Source organism: Pogona vitticeps, chromosome 6 (genome assembly GCF_051106095.1).
Source record: "Pogona vitticeps strain Pit_001003342236 chromosome 6, PviZW2.1, whole genome shotgun sequence".
NCBI lineage: Eukaryota > Metazoa > Chordata > Lepidosauria > Squamata > Agamidae > Pogona > Pogona vitticeps.
In genome coordinates, this window is record NC_135788.1 from 112,695,233 (window position 1) to 112,714,002 (window position 18,770).

Consider the following 18,770-nt stretch of genomic DNA (forward strand, 5'->3'; position numbering starts at 1 on the left):
CCAAACATTGCTAACTGTGACGCTACGGACAGTGGCAGGGGGTGCCCAGATGGCACCAGAAGGGCACTCAGACAGAGGTCTTAGCAGAGAAAGCACATGGAGACAGCGCTAGTCCCAGGAAACAACTCTTGGAGGGAAAAAGAGGCCCCTGGGTTTGGGACAATATAAGATGAGCCCTGGCAGGGAAGGGGCCCTCAGGACCAGAGAAGGAGAAAGAGACGACAGAGGGCAGGACACAAACAGGCAACCTACTCCCGGATGTGATTGTCAAGAAGGTAGAAGAGATTGATGAAGGGTCAAGGGGGCTGCCCTAGATGATCCTGATGAGGGCTACCAAGCCAAGGTGGAGGTCCCAGAGGAACCTGAGCCACCCCACCTGGGAACAGGAGCCCTGGTCCAACGCTGGGGTCCTTCGGGACAAAGCAGACCACCATCTTAACCCTTGCCCACCTCCTTGGCCCTTTTACTGCAGAGAATGGGAGTGTCGAGAGATGAGATGCCAGGCTGAGGAAGGCAACGCCAGGGAGATGATAGCAACACAGCTGGTGGTGACGGCGGCGGCAGCAAAGAGTGTGCCAGGATGAGGGTTCAGCTATTGGCTCCATGTTCGGCTCAAGGACATCGGTAGATTTTTTGTGGCTTCAGAACAGGTGAAAGATGTATTGGTGCATTTAACAATAAACAAGTGTCCGTAACATGATTGTGAGGCTTTTCTCCTTCTGCCGACGGGTCCCGAAGGGGTTTCAAATCTTCAAACAGGAACGGATTTCCACAACGAGTGTTCCATGGTCCCGGTAGATCTGAAGGGACCCAGTCTTTTATGGTCTGCCATAGTCTCATCATCCTGAGCGTCATTCCACAGGGTTCGCCTCTCGGGGTGTTGGTTCTCCCAGGTCCTCCTCTTCCTCCTCATCTCCCTTTTTCTCCATTCCAACTTTTCTCTCCTTTCTCTCTCAACTCCCTCTTTCTTCTATCTCAGTCTCCTCCTCCACTCTCTCGCCTCGGCTTCTCCCCAATAAGAGGGTCTGGGTGGAATCTCTCTTCTCCTTCTATAATCCGCCTCCTCCTTAGGCACTCTTAGTCTGTCCCATAATCCTGTCCGGGGATCCTTCATCCCATTCCTAGCCTGGCGGCAACCGCACTTCCTTCCTTTTTACCTCCCTTGTTCTTGCCTCAAATGCCACCCTCTTTTTCCTCTCCTTTCCCGCCTTTTCCTCCTGAACCTCCCCCATCGTTACTTTCTGCATCTCTCTACAGTATTTCTGTCCCCTGCTGAGCTTCCACCGTAGGCTCTGGCGCTGGCTGGGGTCTCGCCTCCTTATCCTCGTGGTGGAGGAAGGACGGCTCTCCAGCGAGTGGGACATCCCTCTCGCCTTCTGTCTCCCAGCCAGGCACAGGAACAAACAGGACGAGAGGGGAGCAAACTGAGGAACCATCTCCACAGGTCTCAGTGTGGGAATATTGTCCATCGTTGCTGCAGGGCTCCCATCTCAGCTCAGTGAGGACATCTCTGTTAAGGAAAAAGGGACCAGTGGCAGGGAAAGACTGGGAATCGGTGCCTAAAACTAGCCCAGGTACAATCGAGGCCAATACAGGTGTAAATCTGTTGCAATGAACCTCATTCTGTTTGAACCAGCCATGTTGTCTGTGGTGGCATGGAGCAAGAAGCCCACGTCATCCCAGGCAGGGCCCACAGGACTCACACTAACATAAAGTATGAAGCGCTCTGCTAACCAGCATTACTATCACTACTACCAACACCTCACTGAGGCCTTAATCTGTGTCTAGTTTTAATCTTTGTGTCTAGACACACATCATCTGCATCTAGATGATGAGGCGCTCTCACACCTCTGAATGCTCCTTCACAAGGCCATCCCATGCCATTTTGTTGCCCAAAGCAATAGACAAGATGGTGTTCTTCTTCCTCTGTTTACCAGACAGAAAGTGACCGGACTGGTGGTTCAACCTTCAGTGCAGACAATGGGATGATATAGTCTAACTCAACGGTTGAAATTGTGTTGTGCTCTTAGGCAAACGGTGTGACTTTGAGATGTACCGTACATTAAGAAATCTGGATAGACATTATCCATTGCGAACTAAGTTGCCCCACGCCACCTCCAACAGACAATGTCTACAGAGATTTCTTAATTTAAAGTAATTTGTATCTGAAAGTTAGGCCACCTGCATAACCGCACAACAGGATTTCAGTCACTGTCTGGAAAAGTGGCCTTTTTTTTTGGACTACGACTCCCAGAATTCCCCAACCACTGGCAGAGGGGTTCAGGGACTTGTAGTTAAAAAAAAAGTCATTTTCCCAAACTCTGCCTTCAGCAGTCTGTCATCCTGTGGGGGAATAACTGGGGCTCTGGAGGAATTCAGAAGGGGGGATGCTGCTGCTGCCCACCCACATCCGCCCCCTAAGATGGTTGTCTCATTGTGCCTAGTGCTAAGGTTGGCACACTGAAAATAACAATCTTCACAGAGGAAAGAAAATAGCAGGACAAAAGTTCCCATTTATGCCTTCTCCTTGCTTCTATATGCAAGAATTTTATTTTAATTTTTATTAAAGGGAGCTTTCACTCACATGAGACCTCTATCTACTGTGTGAAGAGGCTCAAATTAGAAACGTTGTTCTTCCATGGGAATTGGGACCACTCTTGCCATCAAATTTGCCATCATAGCACAGTTACTGCCAACCTTACCCTAGTTGTAACTACAACTACCTATGTTATTTTTGTTCACTACCACAACCAATATCATTGTTGTTGTTACACCGTCGTTATAACTGGCAGCATCCACCAGAACATCCGGTACTGCAGCTGGGGCTTTTATTTTTTTGTCATCACTCCTACCTTTAACATTAGCAAATAACGACAACCCGTGCTGGATATAAAAATTGTTCCAGGAAAACTTTTTTAAAGAAAAGTTTAATAGTTTGTTTACTTTTCATGTTATAAAAGAGCACCTTTATTTCTTCCTTGATATAGTCATTGTTTTTCTGAAGTCACTGCTAACATCGATCAACATTCTTTTGTATGACATTATGGGGAAAAATGAGTTTATGGATCTGTCTTTTTTTTTTTTTTTTTTTTTGCAGAAACTCTCTTCCTGGTCCAGCGAAGCCTTCTTCTGAGCAATATATGGCATTCCACAAAGCCTAGTGTGTGATCAGATTTTTATTTCTGTATACATTAATGCCATCAACATCCGGCCACGTTCCATTGTTCCATTTCTTTTGTTGTGGATCCTAGAGTTAACACTTAACATACACAGGTACATTATCCAAAAAATAATTCTTATTGTATTTAATGGGACTTACTCCCAGGTGAGTATCCAGCAGGTGTAGACTGCTGGTGGGCCTCCAAATGTCAATGGACTACAACTCCCATCATCCCTGGCCTCTACTACAGTGGAGTGGGAGATGGAAGCTGGAATCTAACATTTGGAGGGCTATAGGTCACCTACGTACCTTTATACAAGACCATATCCTTAGATTCCTTGGATTCCAAAGGATCTTCTGTATGGAGAATTAGTGCAGGGAAATCGCCCCAGAGGGAGACCACAGCTGCGATACAAGGAGATCTGCAAGCGGGATCTGAAGGCCTTAGGATTGGACCTCAACAAATGGAAACCCTGACCTCTGAGCGTTCAGCCTGGAGGCAGGCGGTGCATCACGGCCTCTCCCAATTTGAAGAGACCCTTGTCCAGCAGGCCGAGGCAAAGAGGAAGTCCCCAAAGCAGCAAAATCAGGGAGCTGGACAGGGGACAGATTGGATTTGTCTTCAGTGTGGAAGAGATTGTCACTCTCGAATCGGCCTCCTCAGCCACACTAGACGCTGGTCCCAGTCCTCCATGCAGACCACGTTACCATAGTCTTTCAAGACTGAAGGATGCCTAACTAACCTTAGATTATATGGCAAGCTCCTTGGAGCAAAAAACAAACAAACATGCTTTTGAAACTTTATGCACTAATTGCATTGTGTAAATAAATGAAGAGAACTAAAATGTGTGGTTGAGGATCTGTTACATCCTCACCATCATCAGTATTTTTAATTCCTCCAAACAGTCCAGGGTGGTATGTTACTCCTATTTCAACCTCAGAAAAGCCAATGGCAGAATTTCAGGCTTGCCTGCTTCTTCCTGCGGTTCTGACCCCCCGCAGTTCATTCTGAAAGATCACCAGCACGGGAGACTACAGACGTGACTACAGTGAGTCAGCTTCTTCCTGCAGTGCTGAATCTTGCAGTTAATGTGTAGACAAGCTGGGAAATATCCAGCATTAGAAAGAAGATTGATTTCATGGTTTGACGTCAGGGAAGGTCTGTGGAAGGAAGAGTTTAGCCACCATATTAGGGGGTAAGCCCAGACATGTAAATCAAGTACAGTTTTCTAGGGAAATCATCCACCAGCACTCATCTCCTGGTATCCAATTTCATTTCCTTAGTGATTAAAATGAAAAAAAAAAAGTTAGTCACTGGCTGAAAGAACCTTTCATAAAAAGAGGGAAAGTTGAGAATGCCACAAAGGATAAATATCTACCCTAATTAATTTGCTGACTCCTATCTGTGTTTATTTATAGTTTATCTGAGATAGCAGGTGAGTTTACTGCAATTGTAGCTTCTAATCACACATGCATATACAATTACACTTGCAAAAGTCAAAACACATTGAAACCAGAGCTGAATCTACTTTGCAGAGAAAAAAAAATATCAACTCTGTTTTCCTAACTCTGTGAAGTTTGCAGGTGAGGGAGTTGGTTTATGCTTTTCTAATTTGGTGTCTTTTCCCTTCCCCTTTTCCTAATTAGGGATGTTGCTCTAATTTAGAGGGCTTGGATGGTATTGAAAACTGTTGCAGAGCTTTGAATTTTTAGTAAAATCCCTTTGGATACACAGTAGAAGTACAGAGATCCACAGCATACAATAGCTTAAATTTTTACAGATCGTTGTTGTGGGTTTTTCGGGCTCTTTGACCATGTTCTGAAAGTTGTTCTTCCTAACATTTCACCAATCTCTGTGGCTGGCCGCTTCAAAGGACAGGAGTCAGAACTCTAGTCTGTACTTTTTACAGATCGTCCTTTCTCATGAACCGGCACTTAAGGTCTTAATAACTCACTCCAAGACATTTGTAGGAGAAAGAATAAAAAATGTCTCATTACTTACAGTTGTGGACAGAATACTAGGAAAGTAACAACTAACTGAACACTGATGCCCAACTGACTAAAGAGAGAGAAAAGAAGTTTCAGCAGAGGGGCGGGGCTCTCTTTGAATTCTGCGGTGGAGAGGCACGACTGGCTAGTGCTGGATAGATTGGCAGTCACCTCCATCCCTCCCAGCCACTCAAACTACAGGCAGCATGCAAGGTTATAAAAACTCCAGCAAAAAAACATGCCCAGTTAATGCTTAGCAATTACCATGTAACTTTTCAGCACCATCCTCCCCTTTCTTTTTAAAAAGTTATCTCCCAGAACAAAAAACAAACAAACAAACAAAAAACAACAAAAAAAAGAGAGAGAGAGATCAAAACTGTGTTTGAAAGCATTTGAGGAAGGGACAAATTTAGATGTTAGAACTGGGACCAAGGTCAAATTTGTTTAAGATGGCGTTTGAGCTCTACTCCTGTTCATACCCAGCAACTTAAGATCAACTTGAGAGCTGATTATTATGTAATACATTTCTGTTTCCACAGAGAACTGCTTGTGATTCTCGCCAGCTCCCTGCAGCAACCTGTTGAGGATGGTAGCTGGCCGTAGCAAGCTTCCTGGCTATCCTAGGTCCTGAAATGTGGTCCTGGCTACCTGCTTAGGGAAATCTGAGTCGAAGTTGCAGCAATCCACTGTGCAAGCCCTGCTGCAGTCTAAAAATGGTGCCAAGGGACATTTTTAAAAACCGCATTAGGACTCTGCTTTCGCTGCATGTTAAGTGTGCTTTCTGGGTTCAAGATCCGGCCCACTGTATTAAACTGTCTCTCATCATGCATATACCGTATTTTTCCGTGTATAAGACACCCCCATGTATAAGCCAACCCCCCCCCCTTTTCTAATCCAAAATTAAGAAATCTAAGTGGGGATTAGCAAGTGTAGGGGGAAAGGGATAAAAGCTCTGCAGGATCACTTTGATCCCCGCTTTTCCCTCCACTTGTTTTTGTTCTCTCCTCAGCTTACTTCCATGTATAAGACGACCCTCAATTTTTAATCTAAAGATTTTAGACAAAAGTATGGTCTTATGCACGGAAAAATACGGTACCTTGGGAATGAGGCAGGGGGGTCTATGCAGGTGAGAACTTAGTAAAGATGGCGGATCTGGTGGGTCAAGAGGATGGCGATGTCTCTCCTTCACCTCTCTGGATACAGAGGACAAAAGAAGACTCTGACGGGACACATCAAAGTCTTTCCTCTCCCTTTCCTTTTCATTCTTTATTTTTCAGTCTCTCTAACCAAGCAGGGTAGGTGGGCCACATCTTCTGCAGAAGGTCTGCCCTTCCTTAAAGATGAAACATGGCTGCTCTGATACGGTGACAGTAAAGATCACACCTGGGCTTTTGGCATAAGAGGAAATATCCAGGCAACCATTCGCTCTGAAAACAGGGAAACTCCACCTGTTGAAGTTCTGCCTGTCACATTATTATTAAAAGCACCACAGGGTGGTGGCAGTGGTGAGGAAGTCGAATGAAAAGCCAGTCCCAAATCTATTTTTCCCATCGGCAAATGTTCTCCTCTGAGATGAGACCGCTGAAATTTCTGTCTTCACATGCCCACAGGCCTTGGCCTCTGATTCCCCTGTGAACAGGGACGGCCTACTTTGGCCTCACCATCATACTCTCTTACAGCTGGAAGGGGACCCAGTAGGCCTGGCGCCTTTCCCAGCTTCTTGTCTGCCGCTCCTTTTTCTCCAGCTTCTTTCTTCAGAAACAGTAACCTGATGCCGGGACGTGCCGAGAGGCCTATAACAGGCAGGTGGCCCAGGTTATTTATTCTTCTGTCCCGAGTTTACAGTCCCCTCTTTCTACATCAGATGCCAATGGATTCCTTTCTTGTTCCAAGCCCTACTTTGGGAAATAAAAAAAAATGTTTGGCCGCTTCCCCACCCTTCTGTGATCCAGAAATGCAATTATGTACACGCACATGTGGGCATGCGCTGGTATACATAGAGAATCAAGACAACTCTTCCTGCTTTGGAGGGAGGGAAGCATCTGCTTCTTGTCCCCACCCGTGCCTATAAAATGCCACACTGGAATATGGAGTGCAATGCCCGGGCATTGATATGGTGGGAGGAAGTGAATGGCATGAATAAAGAATGGAAGGTCAGGCCACCTTTCTTCCTTGCTCATGTCTGGCCCCTCTGGAATGGTTTCTCCATCTTTAACAGCTGTGGCATGGGACAAAACACAACAGGCATGGAGTTACAGTAACAAGGGGAACTTCACCTGTTGAGTTTCTGCCAGTTGTACCACTCTGGAACATATACAAACCCTGCAGCAAGTAGAGATTGACGGGGGGAGGGGGGAAGAGAGAGAGAATTTGGATAATGTAGTATTTAGGCAGTGTTTCTTATAGCTGGATTCCCTTCTAAGTAACGGGACATTTTTGAGATTCCTGCTTGTTTCTTCAATGGAAGGAACATATATGAGCAAGATAGGGCTTACACCAATTCCTACCATAATATATGTCAATGCATTCTTCTAATGCATCTCTTAGAAGATGTCCCGCCATCTGAAAGTTGTCTGTGGAGGAAAATTTATTTTGCAGCTCTGGCCTTAAACAGACAGAACCTGGGTCTGAGCCTCTTCCACACCCTTCCGGTTTGGCCGCCCCACATCACAGACCCTCCCTTCCTCTCCTTTATCTTTAACTCCCGCATTAAAAAATGTGTAGTGATATTCTTGATATTTGCCTAGCAACCTCCTGCTCCTTTTCTTATCCTTTCTCCCAAACTGCCCCAAATAATGTGGTGGCCCTGACTGGCAGTTGTGGACTTCCCTCTCTCTCTCTCTCTCTCTCTCTCTCTCTCTCTCTCTCTCTCTGTGTGTGTGTGTGTGTGTGTGTGTGTGTGTGTGTGAGTGAGAGAGAGAGAGAGAGAGAGAGAGAGTGAAAATAGCTAATGCTACTGAAGGGGACTTGGTCCCCCAAGCAGGCCTCAATCCTTAGGGGTGGGAGGGAACTGTCACTGCTTCTCCTTAGCTCAGCATTTTGAGGCTGTTGGAGATGATTACCATTTTCCTCTTGGATTCCTCACGGAGCAGAGCCACAGGGCGACTGGGGGATTTGTGTCCCCAAAAGGTAACTTTTCCAAGCTCCTTTTGCCGTCGGCCTCAGATCGTGTGGGTTTTTGGTGGCTGCCCATCTGGGAGGAAAAGGTGTTGGGAAGAAAAGTCACTGTACTGGTGCCTTAAATGGAAAGAGCCTTGAGTGACCTCAGTGCAACTTCCAAAAAACGGTTTGAATTTAGGGAGGTGTATGAGTATGAACCCTGGCACTCAACCCAGAGTGCTCACTGGAAGGACAAATCCTGAAGCTGAGGCTCCAGTACTTTGGCCATCTCATGAGAAGAGAAGACTCCCTGATGTTGGGAATGTATGAAGGCAAGAGGAGAAGGGGACGACAGAGGACGAGAGGGTTGGACAGTGTCATTGAAACTACCAACATGAATTTGACCAAACTCCGGGAGGCAGTGGAAGACAGGAGGGCCTGGCGTGCTCTGGTCCATGGGGTCACGAAGAGTCGGACATGACTAAACAACAACATGAGTATGAAAATGACTTGAAGACCTTTGCACAATGGCCTTTAAAGGAATACTGCAAATATATTCCTGAAAAAAATGGCCACTGCTGGCTTTATTCACTGTCCAAATGTGAAAGAGGGAACACCGTTTTCCTGGTCGAATCAGTAGCATACTGGATACTTGACCAACCCGTGTAGTTAAGAAATTAAATACTCTCCACTTCTTAAGTTTTACAGAAGCTCTCCTCCTTTGGTTCGTCCCTCTCACACACTTCTTTTCTTCCTTCTCTCGGTGCAGGAAATTAAACACATTTCACAATCAGCCCCACCCCTTCTCCCTCTCTCTCACATCACTGCTCTCACTACCACCTTGCATGAGTGTCTTCTAGGAGTGCAGGAAATGGCCAGGGTGCTTTCCGCCCCCTTCCCTCCTCTCTCTTCCCCCGCTTTTCGAAGGAGGTGTTTGCTACAGAGGGGAGGGGAGGAAGGCTGGGAATTTCAGAAGATGGGGATAATACCTTGGCTGCCTATAAAGGGCTGCTTCTGTGGGGCTCATGTGCCAACCAGAAGCAGCAGGCTGCCAGGGCAGAAGAAGCCAGCGCTGCTGAGCAGCTCTTGGTACCAAGAGAAAGACAAAGAAAGAGTGAAAAAGGCCAGGAAAGAGACATTCAAACATCCTCCACTGGGTGGCGACAGAGGAAACCCAAGAAGGGAAGAAGGTCCTCCTTGGTCATCGTCCTCCACTAGGGAAGGCAATCACAGAAAGTTTTGGGAAGAAGTACCTCCACCAATCAGCAGGGGGTGACAGAGAGAACCTGGCATTTCTACTAGGATTTAAAACTTGCACCAGACTTTAAAGTGAAAGAATAATGTGCCTTTCCTTGGGTAAGTATATTTCAAAGCATGTGGTGTTTCACATTTTTGGACATGGTGCAGAATGTTACGATATGACTGTGTCAGATTTTATGTTAAAGCTATGGATGTATTAGTTGCTTTTCATGGATTTTATTTTAATAACCCCCTTTGTCCAAGGACAACAACCCTTGGAAGGTAGATCAGGCTGATGCACCCTCAGGTGATATCACGAGTGTCATGTCTTAGTTGCCCTTCTATCTGGCTTGCCTCAGTAAAAAGGATGCTTGGTATGCGCCAAGATGTGTATTTGTTAGTTGTTACGTTATGTGTTAGTGCTGACACACTCCAAGATACACTGATGCAGTGCATCCAGAAGGCACAGCTTTTCTTCATAGGAGTAAAAGCAAAAGAGAGAGAGAGAGAGAGAGAGAGAGAGAGAGAGAGATAATTGAAATGTTATTGCTGTTTAACAATGCTGCTAAATGCACCATGCTCCCTAGCAGTACAGCTGTGTTTTGGGTTAGGTCAGATTGGCAGTGCGTGTGCACAATGGTGCATTTAGGGAGAGGTGCTAGGTCATTAACAATACGCTACCCGGGACCCTTTAAAAAAGCTCAAAAAATGGCCCTGCCTCAACTCATGAGGTCAGGAAAAGTCAGCCCCAAGACTCATGGAAATAATGGGAAAATGGAAATGGAGAAACGAATGCTGTTACGGAGGACAGGAGGTAGTCGGAACTCGATTCTGAGTAAGCCCTGGATGCATTTTGGTATTTGTTTCGTGGACAATATAGCTATTGGTGTCGTTTTTTTCGTGTTCTAAATTTTGAGCAGATTCTTGGGGTCAGGGAGCTTCCCTATGGGACGTTCCACAATCTTTTGAATGGGGGGGAATGGGGGAACCATTGCTTGTCGCTGCTGCTCCCCTTCCCTCTTGTCACCGCCTGCTTTATTGGCCCTTTTCTAGGGTTTAAGTGAGGAAGGGCAGCGGCTTCACCTTCTACCCTTGCATTCTCCCTATTAGTCATTGTGTGGCTCAGGCCCAGAGGACTCAGAACAAAAAAACGGGGTGGTGGTGACAATGGCAAGGGATACTGGAATTCAGGAATCTTCCCCACCAAGCTGGACTTGACATGGATGGTTCTTTTTTTTAAATTTCTTTTCAGCCAGCAGCCTCTTGGCCGTCGGTGTAGCCCTGATCCACATGGTTTCTCCTGAGCCTGGCTCTTGCGCCAACGCAACGATTACCCAGACCTACAACCTGGTCCGCTTGATGCAAGCCAACACTACGGTCCTCCTGAACACCTATGTAAGAGTTCTGCCTTGCAAAATGGGGGATAGAGAGGAGGGTGAGGGCAGCTCAATTATATTTTGCACCACGGCTTTTGAATTGCGTTCTCAGAAACGATGGGATTTCTTGGAAGCTCCTCATGTACCCTGGGTTCCTTGAAAGACAGATGGGCTATCATGGGCAGGAAAGACTTTGCTGTTTTTCAGAGATTTCCTCTTCAATTCAAGCAGGCTAGATTAGCACCTCCCCTGAACTGAGGGCCAAACTAGATATTATAGATAGCGTACTGTATCACTAGAAGTTGAAATTTCAGAGAATTTGTTTTACGCAGGCCTTCATTGTATCTCCAAAGGCACTGTATGTTTAATTCTTGATGGCCATCACAAAACAAAAGGAAACTAATGTACAAACGACATGAAGTGAAAAAAGCTCCTGCTGCGACAATCAGATGTTTTCAGCAGCTAAGGAAATTCCTCTTTCAATGATGGGCTGTTTGCAATATACTATTTGAGTGTGTCTTAAAGAATGTCGTTCTGCTTCCTTTCTCCTACACGTTGCATCCTTGATCAAGGGTTCACTGAAAACATTTTTTTTTTTAATTGCTGCTTTATATTATTTTCCTAAAATTTTATTTTAAAACTTTATTCCCTTTCCTCCCAAAAAAGCCCGGGGTTTTTGAAAATTTTATAGATCTTGCAAATGATGATTATATATTTCCTTGATGGTCACGTATTTCCCTCAGGCTCCTCTGGAGCAAACCAGTGTTGTCAGAAGAAAAGAGCTACGAAGGTTCGCCTACAAAGTTCACAACAGGTGTTTCTTGGCCTTCGCGAATACATTTTCGCAACAGGTGTTTCTTGGCTTAGCAACACAACCGAAGGAAGGGAGAAACCTGTTCACCTCCAAAGCTGCCATTGGCTTCTGTGTCTTTACGCAGCTTTCTGCAGACAGTGTGGCAGACACCCGAGTATTTCCCTTGCCCTTCTTCCTGCAACTTGCCGGGCATAAGATGACAGCTGTCATGAGGTCATTGTAACCCCAGGGCCTTGGCACATGGCTCTATGGAGGAACTACGGTTGGCTGAAGCGGGAAATAACAAGAGGCTTGTTTCTTTGGCCCTGTGGTTCCGCCTCCACCACCAGGAAGAATTCCAAAGAAATGAAGATGTCAGGGACTGGTGGTTCCTCAGGACTGGTGGTTCCTCAGGAGTACTGAGAGATGACGTGGAAGGAAGACGTTTCCTAGCACTCCCTTCCCGAACCAAGGCTCATATTCTACTTCAGGCTGCCTGTTGTGTTTAATCCACTGGAAATCCTATCGCTTAAGCTTGGGGAGTAAAGTTATCATATTGGTTTCCCTGGTAACTTGTGGTTGGGAGAGAGGTTTGGCCAAGGCACGACAGAGGTGCAGGGTGAATGAGGTGGAGAATGATGGCATTTCAAAATATTTACTTCAGGGAAGGACTTTTTTGGTGAGCCTTAGGGCCCCTCCTGGTTTCGCCATGGGCCGCACAGCTGCCCGAACCAGAAATGCCTAGAAGTCCACCTCTGGTTTGCTTGAAAGGAGCTTCACACTTTGTGAAGGCTTCCAGGAATCCTTTCTTAATGGGGAAAAATATTGGGCAACAAGAGTCTTCTGGGGACTCGGCAGGGCACATAAAGCCTACAGGCGCCTAGATACACACGTCATACATTTGCACCCTGCCAACCTAGCAGTTCGAAAGCATGCAAAATGCGAGTAGATAAATAGGGACCACCTCGGTGGGAAGGTAACCGCGTTCCGTGTCTAAGTCGCACTGGCCATGTGACCACAGAAGATTGTCTTTGGACAAATGCTGGCTCTATGGCTTGGAAACGGGGATGAGCACCGCCCCCTAGAGTCGAACACGACTGGACAAATTGTCAAGGGGAACCTTTACCTTTACCTTTAATGCTTTATTGAACTAAATGTAGCCTTTGTGGCATTTCAAAGTTGCTCCTCCCATTCAAGCATTGCTACCACAGCAACAGCTGCTTCAGATTCAGCAAAATGGCTGGTCTGCGTGCCCTCGGATTATGTTTTAGGCCAAGGTTTTATCATAATATAGTGTGCTGACGTTCAGAATATTTATTCAGTCCTCTGTTTCCTTGTTCCCTTCCCCAGCAGTCAGTCAGCATTCCAGACCCATTGAGCATGTCCATTCCTCACTCTGATATTTGTAAGCCATCCCTCCTCTTAGAGGTTATCTTCCAATTCCTCGCGCCACCCCATTTTGCAAACCTTGGCATCCCATCGGTTCTTCCCTCTTGTGCATGGAGGGTATTGTTTGGGCTTCGTAATTACAAACAATTAGAGGATTATTAATACTAGGATTGGGTCTTTGTATACATGATATTCATGATACTTCTATTTCTCCCCAACCAACCCCAGCCCCTTGTGTGCCCAAGAGTATGCCAGAATTCCAGAGAATCCTGGCTTACCAGGGAACAAGCCGCCTGCTGGTCCACACACTCTGTTTCCTTCCACTTGGCCTCTCTCACCAGCAAGAGAAGATGTGCAAGTCAGGAATGAAAAACGTTGGTTCAGATCAAAGAATACCAGAACTCAGTTCCATGCAACAAGTTCCCAGATTTGAAATGATATGTTGTCTCCAGCGAATGATCAGTGATTGCAGCAGCAGAAGCTTGCTGGTCTGACAGGGAACTTCAGTCAGTCTCATCCAGCATAAAACCTGGGTTTAAGACATGTTGGAGACTGAATTCTCCGTCTCTCCCTGAGTTATCACCTCATTTATATAATGCATGCCTCTGTTTCTTTCCATCCCAGCTTAGTCATCAAGGTAGCCCATTTAGTGAACCTGGCTTCTTCAACACAGGACGAGTACACTATGACGGTGTGCCAACTATTGCGATCCATTTCCTGGAATGGCGGAGCATGACCGACATGGAACGCCTGGGCCAGAACTATAGAGTTTATAGCATCTTCTTTGAGTTTCTGCAGCTGATTTGGGATGACCAGTTAGAGATCAACCCCTATGAGACTGAACTTCTAGAGATGCTGAAGGCCACCCAGCTGCATATCAAGGGCCTGCTCAGCAACCTGACAGGCATCATGTGCTCCTTAGGTTCTCCACCCACGCCCCTAACGGACCCGCTCATGATGAAGGTTACAGAAGCTGACACTTTTGAGAAGAAATTTCGAGGATCTGTGGTGTGTTACAGGTACAGGCAGTGGGTTGACCGGACTGTTCGAGACTTCTCCCTTCTTCAGAACAAATATCGAAGTTAAGAACTACTCAAGGAGTTGGGTGACTTCTACATTCAACTCCTTATTGCAGACTTCTCAGGGAAACTGGGCGGAGGACCAAAGAAGACAGCTACAACATAGGTAGCATGTCAGGACCAATCTCGTCATGGAGTATCCTTGTTAATTTAAGTTTGCTCCAGAGAGAGCTATGAAAACGTGCTGCGGGATTTTAGTAGAAACTGGTTGTGCATGATTCTGATTGGCCACAGTCATCTGCCACATGACCAAGACCTGCTTTCAAATCCCAGAAAGGTTTTGCCCAGAAATAGCTTCCTTTTTAAATATTCATCAGGCCAAAAATTAACCAATTTATGAATAAACATTTATGTGGCACTTAAAGTATCTGTGCTTGAGAAGGGAAATGGCCCACCTGAAGAGTCAGTAGGGAGGGAAAGATGAATCTGAGAGCTGAGCCAGAATTTGCTTCACTGGCATTAATGATATGAAAAACCTCTCAGAATTTGGTTTTATTCAATTTCTCTGTTCTGGTCTGCCTTTTGTTCCTATCCTGGTTTTGTTCTGGGTTGTGAGACTTTCCTTTTCTTCCCAATCTCAAATCGCTGTCTTTTTTGGCAGGAATTTTTTTCCCCTCACGTACGCTTTTATTTAAACGTTTTCCCTCATTGATTTATTGGCCCTCATCGCATTTTTGTCGTTCTCATTTTAAAAAGTGCATACAAGTTTTACAGGCATTTGGTCTGCCTGAAACACCTGCTGTGTGAATTCTCAAGGCGAGATCTATCCGTTCTTGCAGCGAGAATGAAAACACAACTTTGGCTGAAAAACCAAGGTGGGCAGTGATGTTCATCTCTTGCAACGAACCCATAAAGAATCCTGTGGTCCATTAAAAACAGAAAAGGTTCGTGTCCTGCAGCTGGCTGTGATGAAGTGGACCACACTCTTGATAAATTTATGCCAAATAAAACTTGTTAGGTGTTATGGTGCTCCAAAACTCGTCAGTTTTGCTTTCCTCGAGAAAGTAATCCAATGAAATTCTTTTCAGTTCCTAGCTGGCACACACACTTCTTGCTTCGGTTGCAATGTCCTGAGAAAAAGAAACTGGGAGTGCCCCGGTTTTGTTACCTTTGTCTTCAGCCACTGAGGTTTAGCCTCTGCTCAACTAGACATCTTCCAAATATTATTTTCACTTTCCCAACAACAAAGTCTTTTCCAAGGAGTCTTCTCTTCTCATGAGATAGCCAAAGTACTGGAGCCTCAGGTTCAAGATCTGTCCTTCCAGTGAGCACTCAGAGTTGATTTCCTGCAAAATGGATAGTTTTGTTCTCTTTGCAGTCCAGGAGACTCCCAAGAGTCTCCTCCAGCACCACAGTTCAAAAGCATCTATTCTTCGGCGGTCAGCCTTCTTTATGGTCCAGCTCTCACTTCTATACATCGCTACTGGAAAAACTATAGCTTTAACTATGCGGACCGTTGTTGGCAAGGCAATGTCTCTGCTTTTTAAGATGCTGTCTAGGTTTCTTATTGCTTTCCTCCCAAGAAGCAGGCATCTTTTAATTTCATGGCTGCTGTCGCCATCTTCAGTGATCGTGGAGCCCAAGAAAGTAAAATCTGTCACTGCCTCCATATCTTCCCCTTCTATTTCTACAACAGAACAAATAAGGTCGGAACACAACCACACTGTCTTTTAGATTGCAAAGCACAGAGCAAGGACTACAGTACTGATCTTTCTAAGCAGTTCTGGGACCTTTGTTGTTGCTGCTGCTGCTACGAGCAGCAGGAGAAAATGTTACAAATAATAATGATGATAATTTATGTGACCGATAAAGTTTACATGCATTATTTATAGACTATTTAAGGTGAGACTGTAACTTATTCTTTATTTCTAATGTTGTGCAATGCTGCGGAGTTTTATTTTTTTTTAGAACCTTTCAGAAGAACAGAAAAATAAAAATAAATCTCCCGGCAAGAGAATGGAAGCAAAGCAATAATATAGATGTGAGAATAAAGACAGTAACATATTGTTAAATTGATGTCTGGGGGAAGTTTCTTAGCAGAATTGAGTCTTTTCCATGGATGTAACTCACACTTCCAGCAGGGAATCCTGAGACATGAACGCTCATCCCTTAATTTATCCACTCTTAATTGTTGCACCCATTTAAGGAACTGGCAATTGGGCAAGTGAACTGGCTCCCCTCAAAACAGCATTGCAATTAAAGTGATTGATTAGGCCAGTTGAGCTGTCTCTGGGATGACCCTTATTCACAAGTGCAATAGGTATTGTGTAGATGCATGTGTGAGTTACACCCAAATATCTCATCTGATCTGGGAGTAGGAGTGGACTGAGTGACGTGAAATGGGATCACCAGCTCCCTGCTTATGTGTTAAACAAGGTATATGTTTTTGTCAGGCCTGAAGTGCAATGAGATTTAAGTCACATATGGGTTCTTTTCTCTGCTATTCCCTTCTTAATCTCTCTCTCTCTTTCGCTGAAAACTTTTTTCTGCCTTCTCTCTCTGCAAACTATTTTCCGCCTAATGGCACAGTGGTTAAACTGCAGTACTGCAGCCAAAACTCTGCTCAGGACCTGAATTCAATCCCAGAGAGCTGGCTCAAGGTTCACTCAGACTTCCATCGTTCCGAAGTCAGTAAAATGAGTGTCCAGCTTCCTGCGGGCAGGAGCAATGTATAACCTGTAGAATTAAACATTGTAAACCTCACAGAGAGTGCTTTAAGTACTGTGGGGTGGTAGATTAGCAGCATGCTTTTTTGCCTCTGTCATTGCCCCTCTCTTTCCACCACCCTTTTCTCCAGCTCTGTGCCACACTTTTCTTTTTCTCCCTACAATATTTCTCCCTATCTCTCCATCTTTTCTCATCATGTCTATCATCCCTCTCTTTCCCTCCCTCTCTACTATGTCCTCCTCCTCCTTTATTTCTCTATACCTCCCCCACCACCACACTTTCTTTCTGGCATAACCTACCTTCTCCCCCACTATCTTGCTATCATCCAACTGTCTAGCAGGCACAGAGATGAGCCCCCACCATGTGTTTCAGCTCAATGCTGGCTCTGAGCTGACAATTGATGGAGACGTTTTTTCTCCACTTTCTGAATGACTGCAGTTCTACCTGGCCAGGCTGTTCAACAATTCCCTCTCCTCACCCATCCTGTTTTTTGGAATGTTATTATATATATAATAGTTGAAAACAGTATATTTTGGTACCTATGTTTCTTGCAGAATTTCTTTAGGAGTGTGATTGATTTTTGTATATGAGATTTTATTTTGTATAATAAAATTCACACTATTGAAAAAAATACATGTTTGTTTCTGTTTGTCTTGGAAATACAGAGGTTTGTGCAATAGCGATAGTCTATCTGTACAAAACTAGATTAAGAGCTGTAATAAACACTGAGAATTACGTCAAAAAATGACAGGATCTGAGAGAATGGTCTTAAGACTCATGTTGTAGCTTTACTACTGGAGATAAGCTTGTCTGGATCTTGTAATTTGCTTGGAAGAGATACCAATGTGTAAACCATTTTGAGCTCCCTGCAAAAAAGACTGAAAAAAGTTTCTGAGAACTTAGCAGCCCTATTTGCTGAGAGCATTTGGTCCGGGAATGAAATGACTATAGCCATTTTTCACCAAACTTCCAAAGGATGAGAAACTGTTGGAAGTCAATGGGTGCAACACAGCTTACATTGAAGATACATTAAAATGAGCCCATGGAGAGATCCGGTACTCCTTGAGCTTTCTGAATGATATTCTGCCTGGTCTGGCTTATGTTGACCTTCCGTCAGCTTAGCTTGATGTTTCTGAGCGATACTATTATCTGAGCCTCTCCTAGAGAGAACAGAGGAGACATCTTGCCTGCTCATGAGAGGCAGAAGACATTTCTGGCTCTCTGATGGAACTAAGATTCTTTATCTTCTTCCCTATCACAAGGTACAGGTAAACGTTCCCCTTGACATTTTTAATCAGTCATGTCTGACTCTAGGGGCACGATGCTCATCCTCGTTTCCAAGCCGTAGAGCCAGCATTTGTCTGAAGACAGTTTCCGTTGTCACGTGGCCAGCACGGCTATACACAGAACACTGTTTACCTTCCCACCAAGGTGGTACCTATTTATCTACTCGCATTTGCATGCTTTCGAACTGCTAGGTTGGCGAGGAGCTGGGACAAAGTGATGGGAGCTCACTCCGTCGCGTGGATTTGATCTTACGACTGCTGGTCTTCTGACCCTGCAGCACACCAAGGCTTCTGCGGTTTAGCCCGCAGCGCCACCACGTCCCAAGGTACTTCTCTGTTAAACACTAGATTTCTTATTTTCCTAGAGTCTCCATCTGATGTCTTTCCAAAGCAAGAAAGGTGCTCTGTAAATTATTCTGATATTCAAGTGCTGGCACTGTGAGTTAACTTAGGGTGTGATCAGATGGCTACAGGCGTGTCCAATCTCCCTTAAAGCATCTCTTCTGTCTAGAGATGGGCACGAACTGCAATTTCAGGGGTTTGTAATGGTTCGTTCTCTGGCGTTCTGTGGTTATCCCGGCTCCACCTCCTCCAGCAGGTGCCCAATCAGAGGCAGCATCCTGGGCTTTCCTGCTCCGCTTCTTCCTCTGAGTGGGCGGAGGAGGCGGAGGAAGGAAGCCCATGGAACCCCTG

The 18,770-nt window shown here is 45.3% G+C and overlaps 1 protein-coding gene and 1 long non-coding RNA gene across 2 annotated transcripts in view; both read left to right on the plus strand.

Annotated features, from left to right (window-relative positions):
* Positions 1–18,770, plus strand: part of LOC144583411 (uncharacterized) — a 409,702-nt gene that overhangs the window by 34,624 nt on the left and 356,308 nt on the right. The gene's annotated exons all lie outside the window — the stretch shown is intronic.
* LOC110086423 (cardiotrophin-2) lies at positions 9,120–17,850 on the plus strand. Its single transcript, XM_020807324.3, has 3 exons — positions 9,120–9,604; positions 10,740–10,882; positions 13,670–17,850. Exons 1-3 carry the CDS (start codon positions 9,589–9,591, stop codon positions 14,129–14,131), a joined length of 621 nt encoding a protein of 206 aa, XP_020662983.3. The 5' UTR covers positions 9,120–9,588; the 3' UTR covers positions 14,132–17,850.

Coding starts and splice junctions, on each gene's coding strand:
- LOC110086423 (XM_020807324.3), top strand. Junction 10,883..13,669: donor CGGTCCTCCTGAACACCTAT/GTAAGAGTTCTG, acceptor TTTCCATCCCAG/CTTAGTCATCAAGGTAGCCC.